We start from the raw sequence: 20,033 nt of genomic DNA, 5'->3' as shown, positions 1-20,033 counted from the left end.
GTGCACCCGCAACATAGTGGCAAGTACGACTGTGGTGGACACTGTGGTGGAAAGACATGTAATATGTATTTTCACACCAGAGATTTGGATTGTCTTCTTTTTTTAACCATGGTCATGATTTCTCTCTCACCATAATCAAGTAACCTTCAGTTGAACCATAGCGGTTTTTGCAGAATTGTCCAATACCAACTGTCTGGAAACAACCTTTGGGAATGCTGCATTTAGGGACAACTCACTGACCCTTACAGTATCTGGACATGGAGTCCCAGAAATGCTTTTGTCCTTTTTTTTTTATTAGTAGGACTTCATGAAATAATAATACATATAATATTTAATCAGAAAAAAACAAAACAACACAAGGATCATCATTCTGCATGTATGTCACATTTGCATATTATCACCTCATAGACACTTTTCATTCATGTCTTCATCTCAATATATTTTTATGCTGTTATTTTTCATACATTATTATTCATGTACTGTGTTTCACACTTTCCATTCCTCTACTTGATGCTCGAGTGTCGCATTGCAAATCGCAGCTGGCATTATATTTAATACCTTTCATTTGCAATGTTCTTATTCATTCTCTGTTCGTCTCTGCTGGATTGTAATATCATTTGTTGCTGCAATAGCCTTATTAAAGTTTGATTTTGTCATATATCTAATGGAAGATTACCTGGATATTGTACTGTTTCTCTCCACGCTGTCTTAACGACTAAGTATTAAAATCTGTCATTAACCCCTGATTGCCTAACTTGTCTATCTATGCAGGAGCAGAGCCCCAGTAACGCCACATCCCTGGCCATGATGCAGGAGCCGCAGGAGATGGTGGAGGAGACGGTCACCATAGAGGAAGACCCAGGAACCCCCACCTCCCACGTCTCGGTGGTCACCTCTGATGATGGCACCACACGGCGCACAGAAACCAAGGTAAGACCAAAGGTGCTCAGCTTAGCTACAGCGTTGCAACAGAGGGGGCAAAAATCCTGCAAGATGAGTGATGGAAATGTGATAAATAATATGTACATTTGTTGATTCCCAAACAAACTGTATTTTTAGAGTGTTGATTAACAAAAATTTTTGTTATCGTTATAATGTTAGACACTGTTGGCTGTTAAAAAGTGTTAACTGTTAACTGTGACCTGCAGCTAAAGCTGATGTTCTATATACCTAGTGTATGGAGCTGATATTCAACCTGGTACCTGCTATCACACCTGAGCAGCACACCTCAGAGCAGTTGCATTGTCATAGCACAGGGATCCCATTGAGCTCATAGCTGGAAAAAACCAGAAAGTCTTTTTGATCCATTTCAATATTGCTTCAAATTACGGTTATGGATTACTGCTTCCAAACAGCATGGTACTGTACCTCCACTCTCAGACTTCCATCCTTAAGAACTCTAAATCCCATAATCCTCCAGCCCTAAGTGGTTTCATCTTCCTCTCATGGCTTTATTTCTTTGATTATTGTGTTATTATGAGTCAACTCCCCTGGTGTTCTCCTAGTTTTGTGCTCTTTTGTTGATTCGTCCTCTACTGTGTTCTGTTGTTTCTCTGTAAGGATGTGTCAACTAACGTGAAGGTGAGTGCACTTTTATACCAGTATAGCTTTTATACCCACCACGCCACCATTTCATGTGTGCCCATTTAGGCTACAGCAGCAGTGTGCAACACAGTCTGCATTGTCACAAGCCAAATAATGCTCAAGTCTATACTCTAAAATACACTGTTCTAAATTCACTGCTTGCTGCTTCCACCTCCTGGGACGAAACTCTTATTTTCTGTTTCTTTTGCATGGTCCTCTCTCTGTCTCTCCTTGTTTCTCTTTCTCTTATAAATTACTTTACAAAATACCTCATGACGTTATAGGGGGTACAAAATACCACTGCTCAGCACCAATAACACATTATACATGTTGTGATATGAGATTTTTTATTTTTGTTGGTAATCAGAATCACCATGGTTATCTGTATACACGTAAAGCAGCACTAAGAAAGCAAATTGGCTCCTCAAATGGTTTTCTACCATTTTAAATACCCCAAAGTTGCGAAATCATGGTGTCAGTAATCTGCACACTGCTCTGACCGGAATACATTTTTCTTGGTTCCTGGTTGGAGTTTTGAAGAGTTTCCAGTGCAAGCGTCTTCGGTGCTTTCTGGAAGGCAGTCTGCATTTCTCATCTAAGTTTGGAAGCATCACATCTCTGTGCACGAAGAAGAATTCCCACCAGAATCCCCACCAGATTTGCATTTGACAAAATACAGGGAATCTATGACATTTTAGAAGTGATGTGGGGGTTGGAAAGCTCTTCTCTTTCACTTCAACATTTTCAGACATTTTGCTTGGGATGTAAACACAACTACACTCAACTGCTGCTGCTGTAGGCTTCCAGAGGAGTGGAGAGTGCTGTGTGTCGATCCTACTCTGGAGACTGTGAAACTGTAATTAAAAAGCTTGGTCTAATCCCTCATCGGGGAGTGCCCATTGCCCTCCAGCCTATTTACTACGAGGGGAGTGGCCACACACACTCACATAATTTTATGTATTCACACTCAGAACTTCTTAGGGATGATGCATACAAACATCACATACACTAATCAAAGGCTTTGCTGCTGAGGAAGGGAAAAGCAAGGACGCCTTTTTTAAAAGGGCCCACCACCCCGCTGGGAGGAGGGATCCAGTATTTTCTAGAAGTCACTTTGAGGTGAAAAGCAGATTAATGTTCAGGGTGAACTTCTGGAAGCCAGTGGCTCTGTGGTGGCAAACGGATCCAGACCTAGCCGAGAGTTTACACAAAGAAACCCTTCCACATGTCTTCCCCACTTTCCCTCTTTCTCTTTCTCCTCTCTGTACCTCCCCTCTCACACTCACTTTCATGTGTTGTTTTTCCACTTCTCTCTCTTTCTATCTTTCTTATCATTTCGCAGAGACTCACATTTTTATTTATGTGCTCTGTTCTTTTGAACCAAAGTCTCGCCATACTGTCTAATGTTAACGCACTCTTTTCCCTTGATGGTTATCCCCCATCTGACTGCTGGAAGATGAAACACAGAAGCATCTCCCATCTTCCTGATTTGCAGGCAAAAAAGTTTTTTCAGTGGTAAACACGTTTCCAGCTGATTTAGTATCAGCAGTATTAGTAGATGCCATACTAGGAAAGGAACAGATAAAATTGGCACCGAGATGAAGCTTTATGAGACAATGCCAGTGAAGTCAAGGTGATGTGCAGTTTTATGTGTGTTTGTGCAGGAGGGTCAGGGTAAGTTTCAGCTGACAAATTCAGTTCATGTAGGAAGTGGAAGCTTTTGAATGGCCTTTCAATAGCAGATTAACTACTTGTTCTATTTATGCTTTCAATCAATTCAACTCAAAGTGAATTGGCACGGACCCCAAACGCGTGTGCGTATGAGTGAGAACACATGTATGCGCTCAATTAGATGGGCTTCCACGTCCGTCCTCCTGTCTCAGCATGCCATGCTTTCCTTTGGCCATCATCCAGCCCTCGTTTCCTCCTGGCAGACTCTCTGAATGAAACACCAGTCATGTTGGAGGAAGAGCTCAGTTGGACCAATAAAAGCAGCATTCCTCCTCTTTCCTCTGGATATGAGCTAATGAGAGTTGAGGCAGACCACACAAACAAATAACCGCACTTTCACTATCCCGCAAACGCCAGGGAGCCGACTGTGAGTAGGTAGGAGTTAGTTATTAGCTTTTTCAGAAAAATGCCAAATGTTAGTTTCTTCAGGTGCAGCTATTGTGAAAAATGTGTCAAAAGCGTCGCTGTAGAACAAAACAGAATAAACAGATGGGTCATTCTGTGTCAAATCAGACAGAATCCAGGGAAGTGGTTGCAACACCGTCTTAGATTTTGTTCAGAGTTTGCCAATATAAAGTTGAAGATGAAGATGTTATGAATAAAACAAAGTGTGGTAACAAATTTTGGTCATTTTCATAGGACCAAAATGGTACGTGGGGTAACTAGTAGGAACATGAAAATGTATGTGGAAATAGCTCAATGTATGGTCATTTAGTGTACAAAGTGCCAGTGTCCTTCCATGTTACCTTCATAGATAAATGCACATAGTTAAAGGCATTGTTTTAACTCTAGGAAAAAAGCATCCATAATGTAGAAGCAGATTCTTCTCTCATGTTTGTCCTCCATCCTACAAAGTTTAGTGAGGCTAGGAACAATACTTGTCAAGATATTAATGCCCAAACATGGCTTACCAGATAAGATGTTTTTGAGGCTAAAAAAATGAAATAATATCAAGGGCTGAAAAAATATGAAAACATAGGATACATATGTATACATGTATAACAGAAATATTTTACAGGCCTTGATTTTTGGACCCATTCATGATGCAGACAAGGTTTAAACAAAATCTGAGACGGTGCTGCAACAACCTTTTCTGATTTGACACAGAATGACCCAGATACTTTTTCTGTTTGAGTGCCTTACTCTCTTTGAGACAGACTCGACTTCAATAACGTTTTTTTTGCAAGCAGTTTTAATAAATAGTTACTGAAACACAGCAAGACACATTTTGATCCTCTCTCATATTGCATACAGGTACATGTAGCTTAAAGGTGTGCAAGGCTGTGTCATTAGTCTCACGCATTACAGAGCTAAAACAACAGGGTTCATGTATAGCCATGCTGTGTGTAATCTAATGCAGTTTGCTGAGAGCTCAACCCACCCATTCCTCCAACTCTAGGTGACCAAAGTGGTCAAAACCATCACCCGCCGCACCTACCTCCCAGTGATGGTGACTGACAACTTGATGGTGGAGTCCCGGCCTGCCACCAGGACCCCCACCCCGGTCCACATGTTGACCCCCTCCCCTTATGAGACAGTACCAGAGACAGAGCCAGTAAAGAACGCCGAACCCTGTGTGATTTTTGGTTGTGCTGTGTCACCCCCCCCACCCACCTCCCCCGACTGCCTCCCTGTTTCTCTGTCGTCACATTTTAAAGAGGCCCACATTTAGCCGCTTAGGCTTACTTAAACTAGATGGGCTGAAAATGAGTCACAGGCTTCTTAAAAACCTGAATTACTACCTCATCCTCCCCACTAACCCCACAGCCACCATGTCCACTTAAGCGCTCAATAAAGTGAATGCTGCAGAGGTTGTGAAGCCTCTTACAGTGTCGTAAAGTGGACAGTTTGACGCCTGCTGGCTTTCCATCCATTTTTAACAGTTTGGTAAACAGTTAAAGCCTGTGTCTAACTGCCCGTGGTTGTTTTGAATGCCTTTCAGTGCAGCTGTGAATCTCCATACAAGTACACACACATACAAATCTACAGTCTATATACATGTGCACATAAACACATTTTCACAACACTCTCCACCATTTTAGCAATTCTCTTTCAGCCGTATTTACCCCGCTTCAGCACATTTCAGAGGCTCCTCTGAAACGCAGATCCCTCGCCTCCCCTCGTTTCCCCTTGCGTGACGGTTTAACGCCTTGTGAACTTGAGCGTACATCAAAAAGAGTGTTTGAAACCTGTGTGATGGCTCCCTTTGCAGCACTTGCAAATCGCCTAAAAAGCTGTGTTAGTACAAGGCAGCTGGGCATGTCAAGGCTGGGAAGCTGTAGCATTCACCGTGCTCCTCTCTCAGCTCAGACAGCTGGAATAGAATAAAAGTAAAAAGTAAAAAAAAAACAATGATGAATGAAATGTGATGAAATTACCAGATATGGATAAAATCATATGGGCTTGGGTTCCCTTGTGAATCCATATCTGTCAAGAAAATCTATTAAGAGTATCAAAAAATAGAATAAAAATATGATTTAATAAATTGCATTTATTATGCCGACCTAATCTCTTTATGCAGTGCATGACATTCAGCCCTGGCCTGTGTAGCACCCTTGAGGCCAAGATTTAGCATCAGGGCTAATGGTATGAACACCAGAAAAACCTTGTGTGGGTTCTGTCAGAGCCTAGCACCCTGAATCAAGAGGATGGAAGTGAGCTTATTATTTCAAGGTCATACATATGCTTTAGCTGATGTGAATCAAGCAAATTAGCTCTTTATTTTTAACTGCGCAAGGCGGAATGGCAACAGAAACAATTGTAAATTACTCAGTAATTACTCTCAACATGGAAATGAACCTTGGTGTTCCTGAAATAGGTTTTGTTATGTAGCTCACATTCAGGGTGTGATCAAGAAACAAGGCCAGTGAAGATTCCTATTTGTTTCAATCAAGTTAATGAGGATGCAAGCGTTGAACAACCGATATTGTGGTTTCTTGATGTTGTTACATGCCTTTGCTTGCTCCTGATTAAAATCAAAATTATGGCATTGATGGGAAAATAAAGAAAGCATATTACAATTAAGAGGGCCAGTGTTGAAAATTAAACCCATCAGATGCGGGAATGAGAGGAGCGTTTCTCAAGAAATTCAGGCTGTTGGTCTAAGCTTGTCAAGTGGGAATGAACCTCTCTGCAACACCTTGTCAGGCACATCATGAGTTGCATCAGACCTGCACCCCTGCAGATGACGATTAATTTTCATCAACCTCATTAATTTTGAAGATGAATTTATAGCTGCGGACAAAATAGCCAATTATTGGCCACAGTAGAATTCACTGGGCAGCAAATTGGTTTTGTATGGGCAGCGAGCACAGGGAGCGAGGAAAGGGTGGGTGCTGCTGTCTCTAATTCCCCAGTCAGACAGCCTCAGAGACAGAAGAGGAAGTCGAGTTATTTAGCTATGGGATGAACTCAATGTGAGAGATAGATACATGCAGGTCTGGTTGTCACAGTCCTCCAGCTCTGGAGCTACAGAATGTGGTGCTGCCTTGCTCTCTGGGGACATAAAGGATTCAAGCTCCAGTGGAGCTGTAGCACTTCAAGATGGCTCTGTTACAGCAAAATCCCGGGGACTCAGTAGAGCAAGACAGTTACTTTGTATATGCAACTTCGTGGGTTTAGATTTGGTTGCTAGTGCTTGTCTCAGAACAAATTATCATAGCATGTGCACTGACTTTTTGCACTTTATACTTTAAGGTAACACCCATGTGTCAATAACTGGCTTTAGAATGAACTACTGATCAGTTAGTATCCAACCCCAGGGCAGCGGAGGTTTCTCCCTGACTATAGCCAGTGCATATGTATAGTATAGTTGAATTTTAATTTTTGATTCATGATCAGAAAATCATCCCCCAACCAGCTTCAGCATCAAAAACACTTTAAAATGAAACATACATGTCTTACAATGAATTAATTAGTTGCACAGATTGAAAAAAATGAATAAAACTAACACCAAAAAGTTAATAAGATTGAAATAACACAAATGGAAAATGCATGTTTTAATCTGGACACAAAGTTAATATTTACTTATCTTGGTTATTTGTCAGTCTCTTTCACTGAGAAGCGTTCCGATGCAGTGCCCTTATTTAGGCAGCTAAAAGAAGCAAATGTCTGCATTTAGTGGGCGGTATGGTTTTCTTGGTGTGAAGTTTGAAGATGACTACATCATGTCAAGTGGATGCAAACATCAGGTTCACTTTAACATCAGGTATGTCTGTACTCCTCTGCAGGTGACTAAGATGGTGAAGACGGTGACCACACGGACAGTGCGACAGGTGCCCCTCGGCCCGGATGGCTTGCCCCTGCCTGAGGGCTCGTCCCCACTGGGCAACTACACCGACTCCATCGACCGGCGCTACTTGAAGAATGGAGGTGACCGCTTCATCACACCCCAAGCGACCTCCACCTTGACACGCTCCTACAACAACTCCTACAATGATTCCTACGGTGAGACACCCGAGAGCCAGTACGTTCGCCACTACGGTCTGCACGATGGCTACGCCGATCTGACAGACAACTACGGCAGCCTGTCACGCGGTGTCAACTTCCGGCCGCCCCGCTACCCCTACCTGCCCAACAGCTACCGACCGGAGAACAGCTACACGCTGCCTATTCGCAAGGATGACTATGGCCATGTGGCCCAGCCCCAGGTGCCTATGGGTAGCAGCACTGTGGATCTGAACCGCTCACAGCCAGAGCGCTTCCAGGCCGAGCCATATGGCCTGGAGGATGATCGCCGCAGCTTGGGCCCTGAGGAGGAGGAGCCCTACGAGCTTGAGCCCGACTACTCCACTGCCAACCGACGCACCCTACAGGGGGCCAACCGGGGTCGCACCCACCGGGAACCTCTTCGTGACGGACCCCGAGTCAGGTGAGGATAAATGCAAAAAACTGAATAAGATGGAGGCTTACTTTTAAACAGGTGGTCTGTTACCCCAGAGCAAAGATAATACACACATACATCAGTATAATAGTTGTTTTTATACATCATTACCCGAAGTTGATACTTAAAAACCTGACAGATTGTGTTTAGTCTGAGGGATTCAGCCTGCTGGAGCATGCAGGAAATAATAGTTTTATGAAGGTGTACAAGTTCATACAGTATACATGTTTTTCTTTTTACGTTGGACAGTGAGTTCTCGTTCATATGCATGAGCACAGACTTTGCCTTGACATGAGAGGAGATCAGGCCTGTTAAGATGAGAGAGAATAAGGAATACTTGTCTTGTTCTCACCATAAAAAAGACTACATTACACCGTGTGCAAGTAAACAGATGTCTCCTCTTCTTGAGCAACTTGCTTGAGAAAGGAAGCGAGGAAAAGCGAGTCTTTGATTGCCATTTTCCTGCAAATGGATAGGGAACATGTATTTGTGTCAGAGGTAAAGAGGTGGGAATGATTGGAGATGTGACGAGGGAGGGGAGGGATAGGGGAGGGAGAGAGTTAGAGGACGGGAGGCTTTTGTCAGTTATCTCTCAAAGCCTTGTGGTTTTAGAGCAACCTTTGTAGAGAGCAGTATAACCCCTGGCTCCACCGTGAAGAAAAAAACCCTGTTAGCCTTCAACAATAAGATCCCAAAATGGACTCTTGTCTCCTAATAGCTTCCAAGCATTTCATTGCCGCCTAAAGGGGAGCCCAGAAAAAAATGTCCACCCTGAAGTAAATTGAAGAAGGGTTTTGAAGTTGACTTGGTGCAGGAACACGGGAAGTGCGTTTTAAAGACTTCTTTTTGAGCAGTGATCTGTAGCAGATGGATATTTTTCAAGTTCTCTGCACTTTTCGTCCAATCTGAGGGCAAAATGTTTGGGCCTGAAGCCAGATCTAAAGGAATAGAGCTGAGGAGGTTGAGACGCAGGAAGGAGCAAGACACAAAAGAGTGTGTGTGTGTTTTTTTTTTTGTCATGTTCAAAGGTGATGCTGAATCCAGGTATGTCAGCTCCTTGACAGCACATGAGCTTTGCTTTTAGACCCTTCTTAATTAAGCTTATGTACACACACTCATGCATATGCAAGTAGCTGGATTTAAAAGCTCCTGCATTTATGTGCACGAGGCACGAAAGAGCAGATGCCTAATCAGACTCTCTGTCTTTACACACTTTTGACTTTGCTCTGACACTTACGTGCACGGTATCTCTCACACACACATACACACACACACACACACACACACACACACACACACTGTCATGCGCTCAATAAAAATCCACATCTTCAGAAAATGAGTCACTCCCCCATCCGCCTAGTGAGAGGCGCATGCTGTGACAGGCAATTTGTAGCTTGCCTTACATGTGTCACAACACACCCCTAACAGCCATATACACCCCTTCAGACACACACACACACACACATGCACACACTGACAGCCACACATGTGAATGCCCAAACATAAACACACACACGTATTTGAAGGCACTCCACTGACTACTGCCTGGCTAATTGCAGGATAAAACAGATCCCAAACATTTCCTTTTTTCTTCTTTCCTTCATTTCTCTTGCACTCACATCAGCTAATGTCACATCACCAAAACATCAGTATACTATACGCGTTTCTCTCTTTTTTTTCTCCAAGGAACGGTGAGAATCAGCCCTCCCAGAGTGCCCAGGCTCTCCTGTGCACTCACACTGCGATTAGTGTTCTTCCAAGAAGGGAACGGTGACTCCAAAGCGCTGTAATGAATCTGGGAATTAAAGCGGTTTAATTACAGCTTATCATTGCATTGCAAGCCCTCAATTATGCGCCGACAAAAATGAAGATGTTTAGCACTAAAACGGCTTCCCGCATCGGCGCCGAGCACTAATTTTGTCACCGCAGAGTCCAGTGTGGTAGTGTGTGAATGGAATGTTGATGTACGTTTTCTTGCCAGAGTTCTTTGGATGTGTGAGCGTGCCTCACTGTCCTGGATTTCACTGTCAACATTGTTCCAATATACTGTAATAGGCATGTGGAGGCCAGAGTAGCACTAGTTCACCAGCTCAGTAGTTTTTTGTTGTCTAAACTGTGATGTGTGAATTTAGAAAAGGTTGATTGAGATGGCAGAATGTGATCAAAACAAATGTTTTTAATGCTGAATTAAGGCAGATTTAGAAAAAAAGAATCATACGTTAAATTGCAGTGAAATACAAGTTTGTCTTTGTTGTTGGATAGTGTAGAGTGTTGGCTTTTATTTTCGCCACATCTGTTTTAACTGAAACTTTTATCTATGTGCCTGGACAATTTCTACTTTTGTCATCTTTCTGTTTTATGGAGTTCGGTCATCGTTCAGTTTAGATTTTACTTGAAGCACTTTTAAACTTTGCTTTGGAAAGTGTTATTATTTACCTTTTATAGTCTAAAGGTTGCTTGCTCAAAGGCAGCAGGAATGTAGCGTCTAAAGGAAGGAAGGGCATCTCTTTACCGTTTATCACTGCACAGATTTTGCAGATAACCTATGTGTCTGTCTCTCCTGCCCCCCTGCCGCCTGGACGTGAATGCATCTTACTGCCTTTCCCCCCCCCATCCCTACCCATTGTTTATGTGTGTGTCAGTATGTGTGTCCATGAGCACTATTCTGCGTATGTGTGTGTGTGTGTCCTCATGCCAGCGTGATTAATAGCTGCTTTTGAACTCTGCCAGACTACAGGGGCGTCTTTAAGCCAATCTCTAATGGCTCATCTCTCCTTGGGTGACCCGCGCAGCTGCACCTGCCTGCCTGTATCCAGGGGTCGCCACACACACACACACACACACAGACAGATAAACACACACACAAACACACACATGCACATCCCTTAATTGAGAGCAGGGGTTCTCTCATTTTAATCCAGTGATGTCTGTAGGGAATGGCCCGTGGAAGTGATCTGTCACTAGCCGGCCAGGACCCCTCCTCCTCCTCCTCCTCCTCCTCCTCCTCCTCCTCCTCCTCCATCCTGCCAAGAGGATTTCACTGAGAGCCAAATACTCTGTTTAATATTATACTTCCCCTCTGTCATGTTTGAGGTTTCTCAGAACCATCCTCTAAATTAAAGGAGAAACTTCTGAGCGTTTTTATTCTCCTTTTAAATCAATGAAATCAAGCAGTGGTGGCGGTGGATAATGCCATCAAAACATCCTGAGAAATAAAGTGGCAGGACATAAACACTCCAGCTTTGCTGTTTTTTTTTCTCTGCTTTCTTCTCTGTCCCACAAAGACTCTTGTGCATCATAAAACAATTATTGCCCATAATTCAAAATGAGCGTTCTGCTCGGCGGGGACAGTCAGTGAAAAGCTCCTAAACGCTGCAGAGATGTTATGTGTACATATGAGAAGCAAACATCTTCTTCCGAGTCTCTAATCCTTTTCAGTTCATCTCCTTTTATGGGCCTGCGGAAGACGAGGGTCAGGCAAGGCAACAATTGAAGGATGATGAAAGTAATTGACAGAAGATGAAGGAAAGGAAGAATAGCAAGGATGTGACAAAGTCCAGCTGAATAAATGAGTGCTGAAGTTTGCGGACATGCATACATCTCGTATCTACTGTATCTGTTTATCTTCTCTTCTTTGTCTCTTTGAACAAACGAGCACACTGCGTGTATCTGTAGAAAAGCACACAGATACACACAAATAGCCCGGACATTTAGCAGCTCGATTAACATGAGGAGAGTGATCTGCTGTAATCACGCTCGGAGCATCGCGTCTGGCGGCAGAGAGCCCTTTCACATCCTATGAATACACCCCTCCCTGTACACACAATGGCGCCAATTTAAATGCAAATCCTGACATTCCCATCACTCAGCCGTGCGACGCCTGCTTTACCAAAAGCCCCACCGCATCAGCCCAGATCTAAATGAGCCACAATCTGCACAACTGTATATCTTATCTGTGTGTGGAAAGTGCGCGAGAAACATAGTGTGACAGATAATGAGAGAGAAAGTCACAGAGAAAGAGAGATACTGTATGTGAAAGAGATTTGTGGTTATGTATTCAGGTCTGGGCGACAGTGATGATGCTGAGATTGTGTAGTGGCCTTTCTTAAGGAGGGTTACTCCTTCCTCTCGTTGCTTTGTCATGTCCAATATCCCACAGCAATCGAAAGCTAGATGATGACCTCTGAGTATGTGAGTGTGTGTTTAAATTGGGGTGTACGCAAGGAAGCATTTTTCACTCTTTTTCCATGCAGTCTGACATGCTGCTTAGTGTTTTCGCCAAACCTCAGAGCAGCAGTCTTTCTTCAAATGATGTGCCGTAATCAGGCTCTTGATTGGCACCTCCTTCCATACTGTGGTTACAGGCTGCCTATAGAGGTTTGTGGCTCTCTAACATGTTCCACCAGCTGGAAAAAAAAAACTACTTTTAAAAGGAGGAATAAACAGTTATGATACACTAGATCTTCGCAAGCTAAGTTTAGCTGCTTCATTTGCAGCTTTTGAGGAACACCTGTTTGAAAAGACATCAGACAGTCACAGCTGTTCTTGACATGTGGGCATGACACCTAAACCGTGTCCCGCAACGTTTGCCACAACCATTCAGCACTCCGGTTCTTTGAACTTGGTTCACGTTGCTTGCAGCATTTGGACGCAGGGCCGTGCTTGCGGTGGAGTCTCACTCCATCTCTATTAATCCTCTTTCCATCCATCTGAATAGGGGATTTAGTATCTCGTTACAATGCTCGGGCAGGAGTTTTTCACCCACTTCATCTACTATCGATTTCTCCGGTAGTAAAATGCACAAAGTCGTGCCATAAAAGCCAATATGTTACTGTGAGGCTTCTGTAAAATAAAAAATCAACAGAGGAACACACCAGAGCCGAGGCGAGGATGGCACACTGAGCCCCTTCCCCCCCCCCCCTTCCCCAGCATGTCTGGGAAGAACTGTAAAAACATAATTAACATAAAACTCATTAAAATTAGAGCTCGTTGTGGAATTTTGTACCAACCACCAGCGTTGGCCACCATTTTGTTGCACCACCAACCACCATACATCAAGGATGGTGAGAGGAGACCAGCTGCATTATGTAATGAGGATAAACAAGTCTCGGGCTGCGGGGTGGGAGGGGGGGATGATAAAGGCTGCGCATAAGTACACAACCCTAATTACATTCCTCTCCCCATGTCATAACTTTTCCCTACCACACATTCACCAGACATTTAAGGCAACACAGTGGGAGAAGAATTTCAAGTTTCAAAAATATTTTGTTCACATGCAACTCGTGTAAAATGTGACTCCCACGACTCCATCCTTGGAATTGGCCCTAAAAATGAAAAATTGTTCCTGTGATTAAAGAGCCTCAAGTAAAATTTGTAGCCTGCACCCCACCGACAAATGATCTGTCACTGGAATTGAGTGTGTATATTTTTGTCCATCTTCCAATAGAGAATTGATTCGGCTGCCTTTGGAATTGCTTACCCTAGATCAGTGGTTCCCAACCTGGGGATCGGGACCTCCGCAAGGTGTTGCTGGATTTATCCAAGGGGTTTCAAGATGATTGGACAGGATAGAATAACAAAAACATATTGTTTACACACAAAATTGTTTTTTTTGCAAGCTTTCTTCTTTTTTTTTGCTTTATTTATTATGAATTGCAGTATTTGTGCTCCTCAAGCCTCTAAAAGTTATTCAAATAAAATAAAATAAGTCATCTTTCCTTTAACTCGTAGACTATATAACATGTGACAAGGGATCCCAGGCAGACTTTGATTTATTTTAAGTGGCCCCGATCTAAATAGGTTGGGAATCCCTGCCCTAGAGAACCATGTGTAGATCATAGACTTGATAGGCTTGGGAGACAGAGATTGGTTGAAGGACCCTCAAAAGGCAACTCCCTTCTTCCTCCCCCAGAAGACAGCACTTATTTTTGTCATAGAAAGTGAGTAGAGCCCAATACTGCATAAGTGTCCAGCCCTAAAAGTAATAATGCTAATAAGGTTAATGCATTTTTAGCAACTGTATGCTAGTCTTCTGCACTGTGAGCAAAAGGAGCATCGTTGGGCTTATAGTTCTCCATAGGGGGTCAGCACAGCTCTTTTCTTTGTTCCCAGCGGAAAAATACATCAAATGCATTCTCTACTATATATGGTGGCTTGCTGGAAAAAAAAAAAAAAAAACTTCATAAGGCTTTCCTTCAAAGCTTTGTCTTTGGTGCTGCCTTTGTCTCTGTCTGTCTGAGAACTGCCTGGTTTTCTTTGTGCAATCATTTTCTGTCCCTCAATCACTTAGACTTTATGTTTGTTGAAGTCTGACATGTTTGTGGCTACCACCTGACAGTGAGGAGTAATAAGGAGAATCTTGCTTACTGTATCACTCTCTTTGTAGAGAATTGCCACCGTCTGACAGATCTGTTAATAACAGATCCGAACTGCAGATCACTACGTCTTTCCTCCTCTCTCCAACTTGCTCTCCTTCGTTTCTCCTCTCCATCGCCTACATCTTTTCACCTCTCACTCACCCTGTCCTTTGCTTTCCCTTCTCTCCTCATTAGTCAGGGGCTCCCATCTCACTTGGCTTCTCTCAGAGTCTTTCCCCCGGCTGCCTAATTTCTCTCTCAGACAAATCTGGTTGAGTCACCCCCCATTTACCTCGTCCATCTCTCTCGTCCTCACTGTCCTCTCTCTGCGTGTCTTCCAGAGCGTACCCAGACGACCCCATTGAGGCAGAGCTGATTGATGAGCGCCACCCTTACATCCATGGCATGTATTCAGCGCCGCTGGCCCAGCCGGAGAGGGGCAGCATGGCCAGTCTGGACCGCATGGGTGGCCGGCGTTCACCCTCCATTGACAGCATCCGCAAGGACCCACGCTGGCGTGACCCAGACCTTCCTGAGGTCATTGCCATGTTGGGCCACCCAATCGACCCCGTCAAGTCCAACGCTGCCGCCTACCTGCAGCACCTGTGCTATGAAAACGACAAAATCAAGAAGGATGTGCGTCAGCTGAAGGGGATTCCTGTTCTGGTGGGGCTCCTGGACCACCCTAAATCTGAAGTCCACCGTAAGGCTTGTGGTGCCCTGCGCAACATCTCCTACGGCAAGGACAATGACAACAAGGTGGCCATCAAGAACTGTGACGGCATCCCAGCCCTCATCCGCCTGCTGAGGAAGACCAATGACATGGAGGTTCGCGAGCTCATCACTGGTAAGAATTAACATTATCATGTTAAAGGCAATAGTAGAAACACAAGATTAGAGCTGAAATGATTAACTGATCGATGATTAGCTGATCGACTGTAAAATTCAATGCCAAAAATACCTGAGTTCCAGCTTCTCAAATGACAATGTCTTTGTTTTTTGTCCTCTGATTGTATGATGAGTATCTTTTGGTTTGATCAGACATAACAAATAATTTGAATACTTCAGCTTGGGCTTCAGGAAATTGTTATTCTTTTCACCATTTTCACACATTTTCTGACTGATTATTCAAGACGATAATAGGCAGATTATTGGATAATAAAAATTATAATTAGCATCCCTACAAAAGATAATGTGATGAGGTTGGAGCAGAATAATCCACCAAAATGACACCAGAAACACTAACAAAATCATTTTTCTATATTAAATCAGTTCTACTAATAGTTGTAATCAGACAACAAAACTACCTACTTAATTCATGTGTGATCCATTTTGTAACATCAGGTTAAAATAATGCAAGCAGGTGATTGTCTTTAGGCTTTTTGTCACAATATAACGGACTATAAGTGAATCTAGGAGGAACAAAATCTATTGAAATTCTCTGTGGTGCTTATTGCCTTTCGCTTGAATGGTGTCATGATGAAATGACAGTATTGCATCAAGCAAAACATTTAGTACATTTGCTAATTTAGATTAATCAAGTAAGACATCGTGTACAATTGCCTTGCCATAGGTAAAGGTTTCTTATATTAGCCGAAAACACCTGCATAGCTGCAGCTAAGCCTGTTGGCTGTGTTCTACACGGACTGTAGTAGTTTCTGTCTGTCTAATTACTCTCAACTCTCTTTTATGTATAGTAAGTATGAAAGTGCTGCTTTGAAGCCTTTTAAGCTGATACTACCTAAATATATGCCAGGCCTTTCCAATCACTGGCTGCACACTCCCCATCACTTATCTATTCCACACAGGAATACAGTATACTAAGTTAGTGGCCAGAATCCCACACTCTGCACAGTAATACAGAACTGTGAATCATACGTTAAGAAGCAGATTTACTTCTGTGTGTGACTATTTTCTGAAGCAATTTTCACAATATTGCTCATATTAAAGTTGAAGTGTTATTTTCTCATCTTAGACACCTTACATAATTTGATTCATTTATGTTCCAGGCATCCCATATGGGTAGATATACAGTAATACTTGCTGAATTAGCATTGGATTGTGTAACTTCCTACATATATGCTACAGTATAGTGAAGGGAGATAACAAAGCTTTCAAAGCTATAATTAGTCATTCTTTTAATTCCAGTGAAGACACGTTTTCAGTGAGTTATCTTGGAGATGTCTCTCTTTACCACTCGTTAAAAGAGTAGCAGACATTAATGAGCTCATTAGCTGGTTGTAGAGACATATACTCTCAGTAAAAGGTAACAAGGGTCAGTTAAGAGTCACAATATGGAACACAATGTGATATTTGATCACTTCCGCCTTATTATACAGTTCTGTGAGCAAAATCAACACTGGACAGATTCTACATGGAAAAACAGATGGCATGTAAATATTGATTTTAGTAAAGCAACTATTTGCTCTATGTTGTAATAAAATATGTTTTAATAAGAGGAGCTGCAGAGGAAAGTATCGATTGTGACGCCATGATAGAGTTTCTTCTCCTTGACCTGTGAATGTCAACTGGGGAATATACTATAGTGTGTGTGTGTGTGTGTGTGTGTGTCCTTCCAAGTGCTCAGCTAATCCCCAACATGAATGGTTTGACCTGACACACTTTGGCTGGTATGCACTCTTTGCCATCTGAGATTGGGCTTTTGTTTTCGTGTGAAAAATGAGAACTGCTGTAAAGTGAGATACTTGACCTTTGTGAAGTGTAAAATACAGTATATGTACCACCCCAAGATGTAAATGGGGTTGCTTTTTAGATAATTTAGAGTTTAGGGAAGAACGATTGTTTTCAAAGTTGGGTTTGGGAAGCTGTGGATGTTCTCTAGCTGGATATCATTTTGTCAAGATGTGTGGCTGTGGCTCTAAATAGTGAATATCAATACAATTACTATTGACAGCTGCAATTCAAAGGTATTGGCAGGGATACTCATTCTTAAAAACACTTGCTTGTTGAACTGTAGTGTGCATACATGCATAAGTGTGTGTGTGTGTGTGTGCGTATGTGTGTTTTCTATGACAGAGATGTCGCGGTGAGCGATGACTGTGCCGCAGCAGAAATGATTGCCTTTACAGCACCGTGTTGCTCCCAATCGTAGCTAAAAATAACCCTGCACCACAAGACAAGGAGGACAGAATCGGGGGAGGCTTTTTTTTATTTTTTCTCCTCTTTCTCTCTCACTCATTATCCGCCCTCCCTCGCTCAATCTAATTTATTCTCTCCTTCATTCATTATCTACACTCGTGCTGATTTTCTCTCTCTGGCTGTTTTTTTCTCTCTCTCTCTCTCTCTCTGTCTCTCTCTCTCTCTCTCTCTCTCTCTCTCTCTCTCTCTCTCTCTCTGTCTCTCTCTCCCCCTCTCTCTCTCTCTCTCCCCCCCTCTCTCTCCCCCCCCTCTCTCTCTGTCTCTCTCTCTCTCTCTCTCTCTCTCTCTCTCTCTCTCTCTCTGTCTCTCTCTCCCTCTTCTCTCTCTCTCTCTCTCTCTCTCTCCTCCCTCTCTCTCTCTCTCTCTCTCTCTCTCTCTCTCTGTCTCTCTATCTCTCTCCCTCTCTCTCTGTATGTCTCAAGCTTTAGTTTTCCATCGCCAGTGTTCTGGCCCCAGTGAAAACAGGCCAGTCACAATGCAAGCTCAGCTTACAGCCTCAGCCCATGTGGCTAGAACTGGCCGTGTTTTTCTACAATTAAATATAATTGGAGGGTTTTAAATATAGGCCCATTTTCTTAGTCCATGTGTTTTAAGAGTTTTCTGTTGGAGTGTGTGCTGTCCCTGTAAAACCACAGAGAGCTCTGTTTTCTGCCGGGGGGAAATGGGTGACGTGGAAGTGGTTTTATTTTCCAACACACAAGACAGACAGACCGGTCGTTCATATTTTTAGAGCTTTGTACCATTCAGAGTAATTCACTTTTCCCTCCCGGTAGGCTCTGGGCTGTTTGTGCCCTCCAGCAAGTCCCACTCTGGAAATGTAGATTATTAAGCAGATTTGTCTGCTGTTTCTCCTGCAGGAGCTGTCTGGGTTTTGTGGACTGACAGTGAGGCAGGTGCTTGCTTTGTCATTTGAGTGAAAAAGGCATACAATAGGGCGAATTGGCAGGCCTTTAAGTTAGAGTAGCAATGATGTCTAGACACATTTGAAAGTCTGAGCCAAGGTTGTCTGGGATTTTTTTTGTGTAATGTAATATTTAGTGGAAGTTTTGTTCTTTAGCACCTAAAACATTTCTCAGTTTTAACACCAGGGGGCTCAGTAATAACATTCAGTGTTTTTAAATTACTTTAATTACTAACTTAATAAAAATTCTCTTAAACCTGCATTCATTTATTTTTTGACCACTTGGCAGCCGCTCAACGAGTTGTAAAAACACCATTGTTATATTATTACCTAATAAAGTATAAAGTTGTTTTTTTCCATCAGACAGAACAACATTTGCATTCATTTGGAGTCGTGTTTCTGGCCACCTGGCAAACATAACAACAATATTCACTCTCTTTGTTGTTCTGTTTTGGTCTCCACCAACTCCTGAAGGAAATACCATATTTTTTTTAAATGCTAGGTGTTCCTGTATGCTCATCAGTTAGTTGCTAACTTTGCTACTGTTTTGTGCGGGGCAGGTACCATACAGTGGGTTTATTAGAGCTGTTTCACTGAGAACAGCTGCCTGCTTTGGCTGTAAACGATGATAAGAGTGGTTAGAAGGAATCATAACAATACAGTTGCTTGCCGGAAAATAAAAACAACCAGCTGAAAGACTTTAAAACGCTCTAGAGCTGAGGGGAACTGCAGAGTTGCAGGGACACTGAAGGACAATAAAAGACAATGATTACTATACACTATTGTAGTAGTGTAAGTGTGAGCTGGAGAATACAAATCAAATTGAATTAATAATTAATTAATATTAATATTCTCATGCTTTCAAATCAAAGCCTTCCCATAGAAAACTAGTGTAGCACTGGTCAATGAATTTTCAATCAATATATAATCAAACAAACAGCATTGTATCCATCATGTTCGAGGCAACTCAACAGAACAACAGAACAATTTTGGCCCAGTAGATCAGTTTCAACAGTTGCAGCCATTTATATTATGCTCCTCTTGGTGTGATGCTACATAGAACGCATGTATACACAGAGGTGTGACTCATACTCATGGACATGGTCCTTATGATGTTCAAGAGTACAGAGAATTAATTTCCGAGAAGGGCATCATACTTGAGGTCCTCCTCCACCATCCTTTGCCTAGCCTTCCTACCTCATTTCATTAACTGCTTTCTGGGGATCAACCTCAGCCTCACACACACACACACACGCATGTACAAACACACACACACACACACACACACACACACACACACACTATATATATATATATATATATATATATATATATATATATACAGGCAAGCAGTAGAGTGAGTCCACTTACTGAGACCTCTTCTTCTTCACATGCATGCCCTCTCCCTTTTTTTCGAAAC

At 42.7% G+C, this 20,033-nt stretch overlaps 1 protein-coding gene across 10 annotated transcripts in view; it reads left to right on the top strand.

The window, feature by feature from the left end:
- Positions 1–20,033, top strand: part of arvcfb (ARVCF delta catenin family member b) — a 238,791-nt gene that overhangs the window by 152,703 nt on the left and 66,055 nt on the right. For 5 of the 10 annotated variants that reach the window (XM_044364799.1, XM_044364796.1, XM_044364798.1 and 2 more), the window contains 5 exons: positions 772–930; positions 1,561–1,581; positions 4,715–4,870; positions 7,545–8,185; positions 14,895–15,400. In XM_044364799.1, coding sequence (XP_044220734.1) covers positions 805–930; positions 1,561–1,581; positions 4,715–4,870; positions 7,545–8,185; positions 14,895–15,400 — 1,450 coding nt within the window. In that variant the 5' untranslated portion in view covers positions 772–804. The remainder of the gene's footprint in view (positions 1–771; positions 931–1,560; positions 1,582–4,714; positions 4,871–7,544; positions 8,186–14,894; positions 15,401–20,033) is intronic. The other 5 variants (XM_044364836.1, XM_044364806.1, XM_044364826.1 and 2 more) reach the window with 3 other exon arrangements.

Source organism: Thunnus albacares, chromosome 2 (assembly GCF_914725855.1).
Source record: "Thunnus albacares chromosome 2, fThuAlb1.1, whole genome shotgun sequence".
Lineage (NCBI taxonomy): Eukaryota > Metazoa > Chordata > Actinopteri > Scombriformes > Scombridae > Thunnus > Thunnus albacares.
Note: the sequence above shows the minus strand (reverse complement) of the source record. Positions and strands in the feature narration are given on the sequence as shown.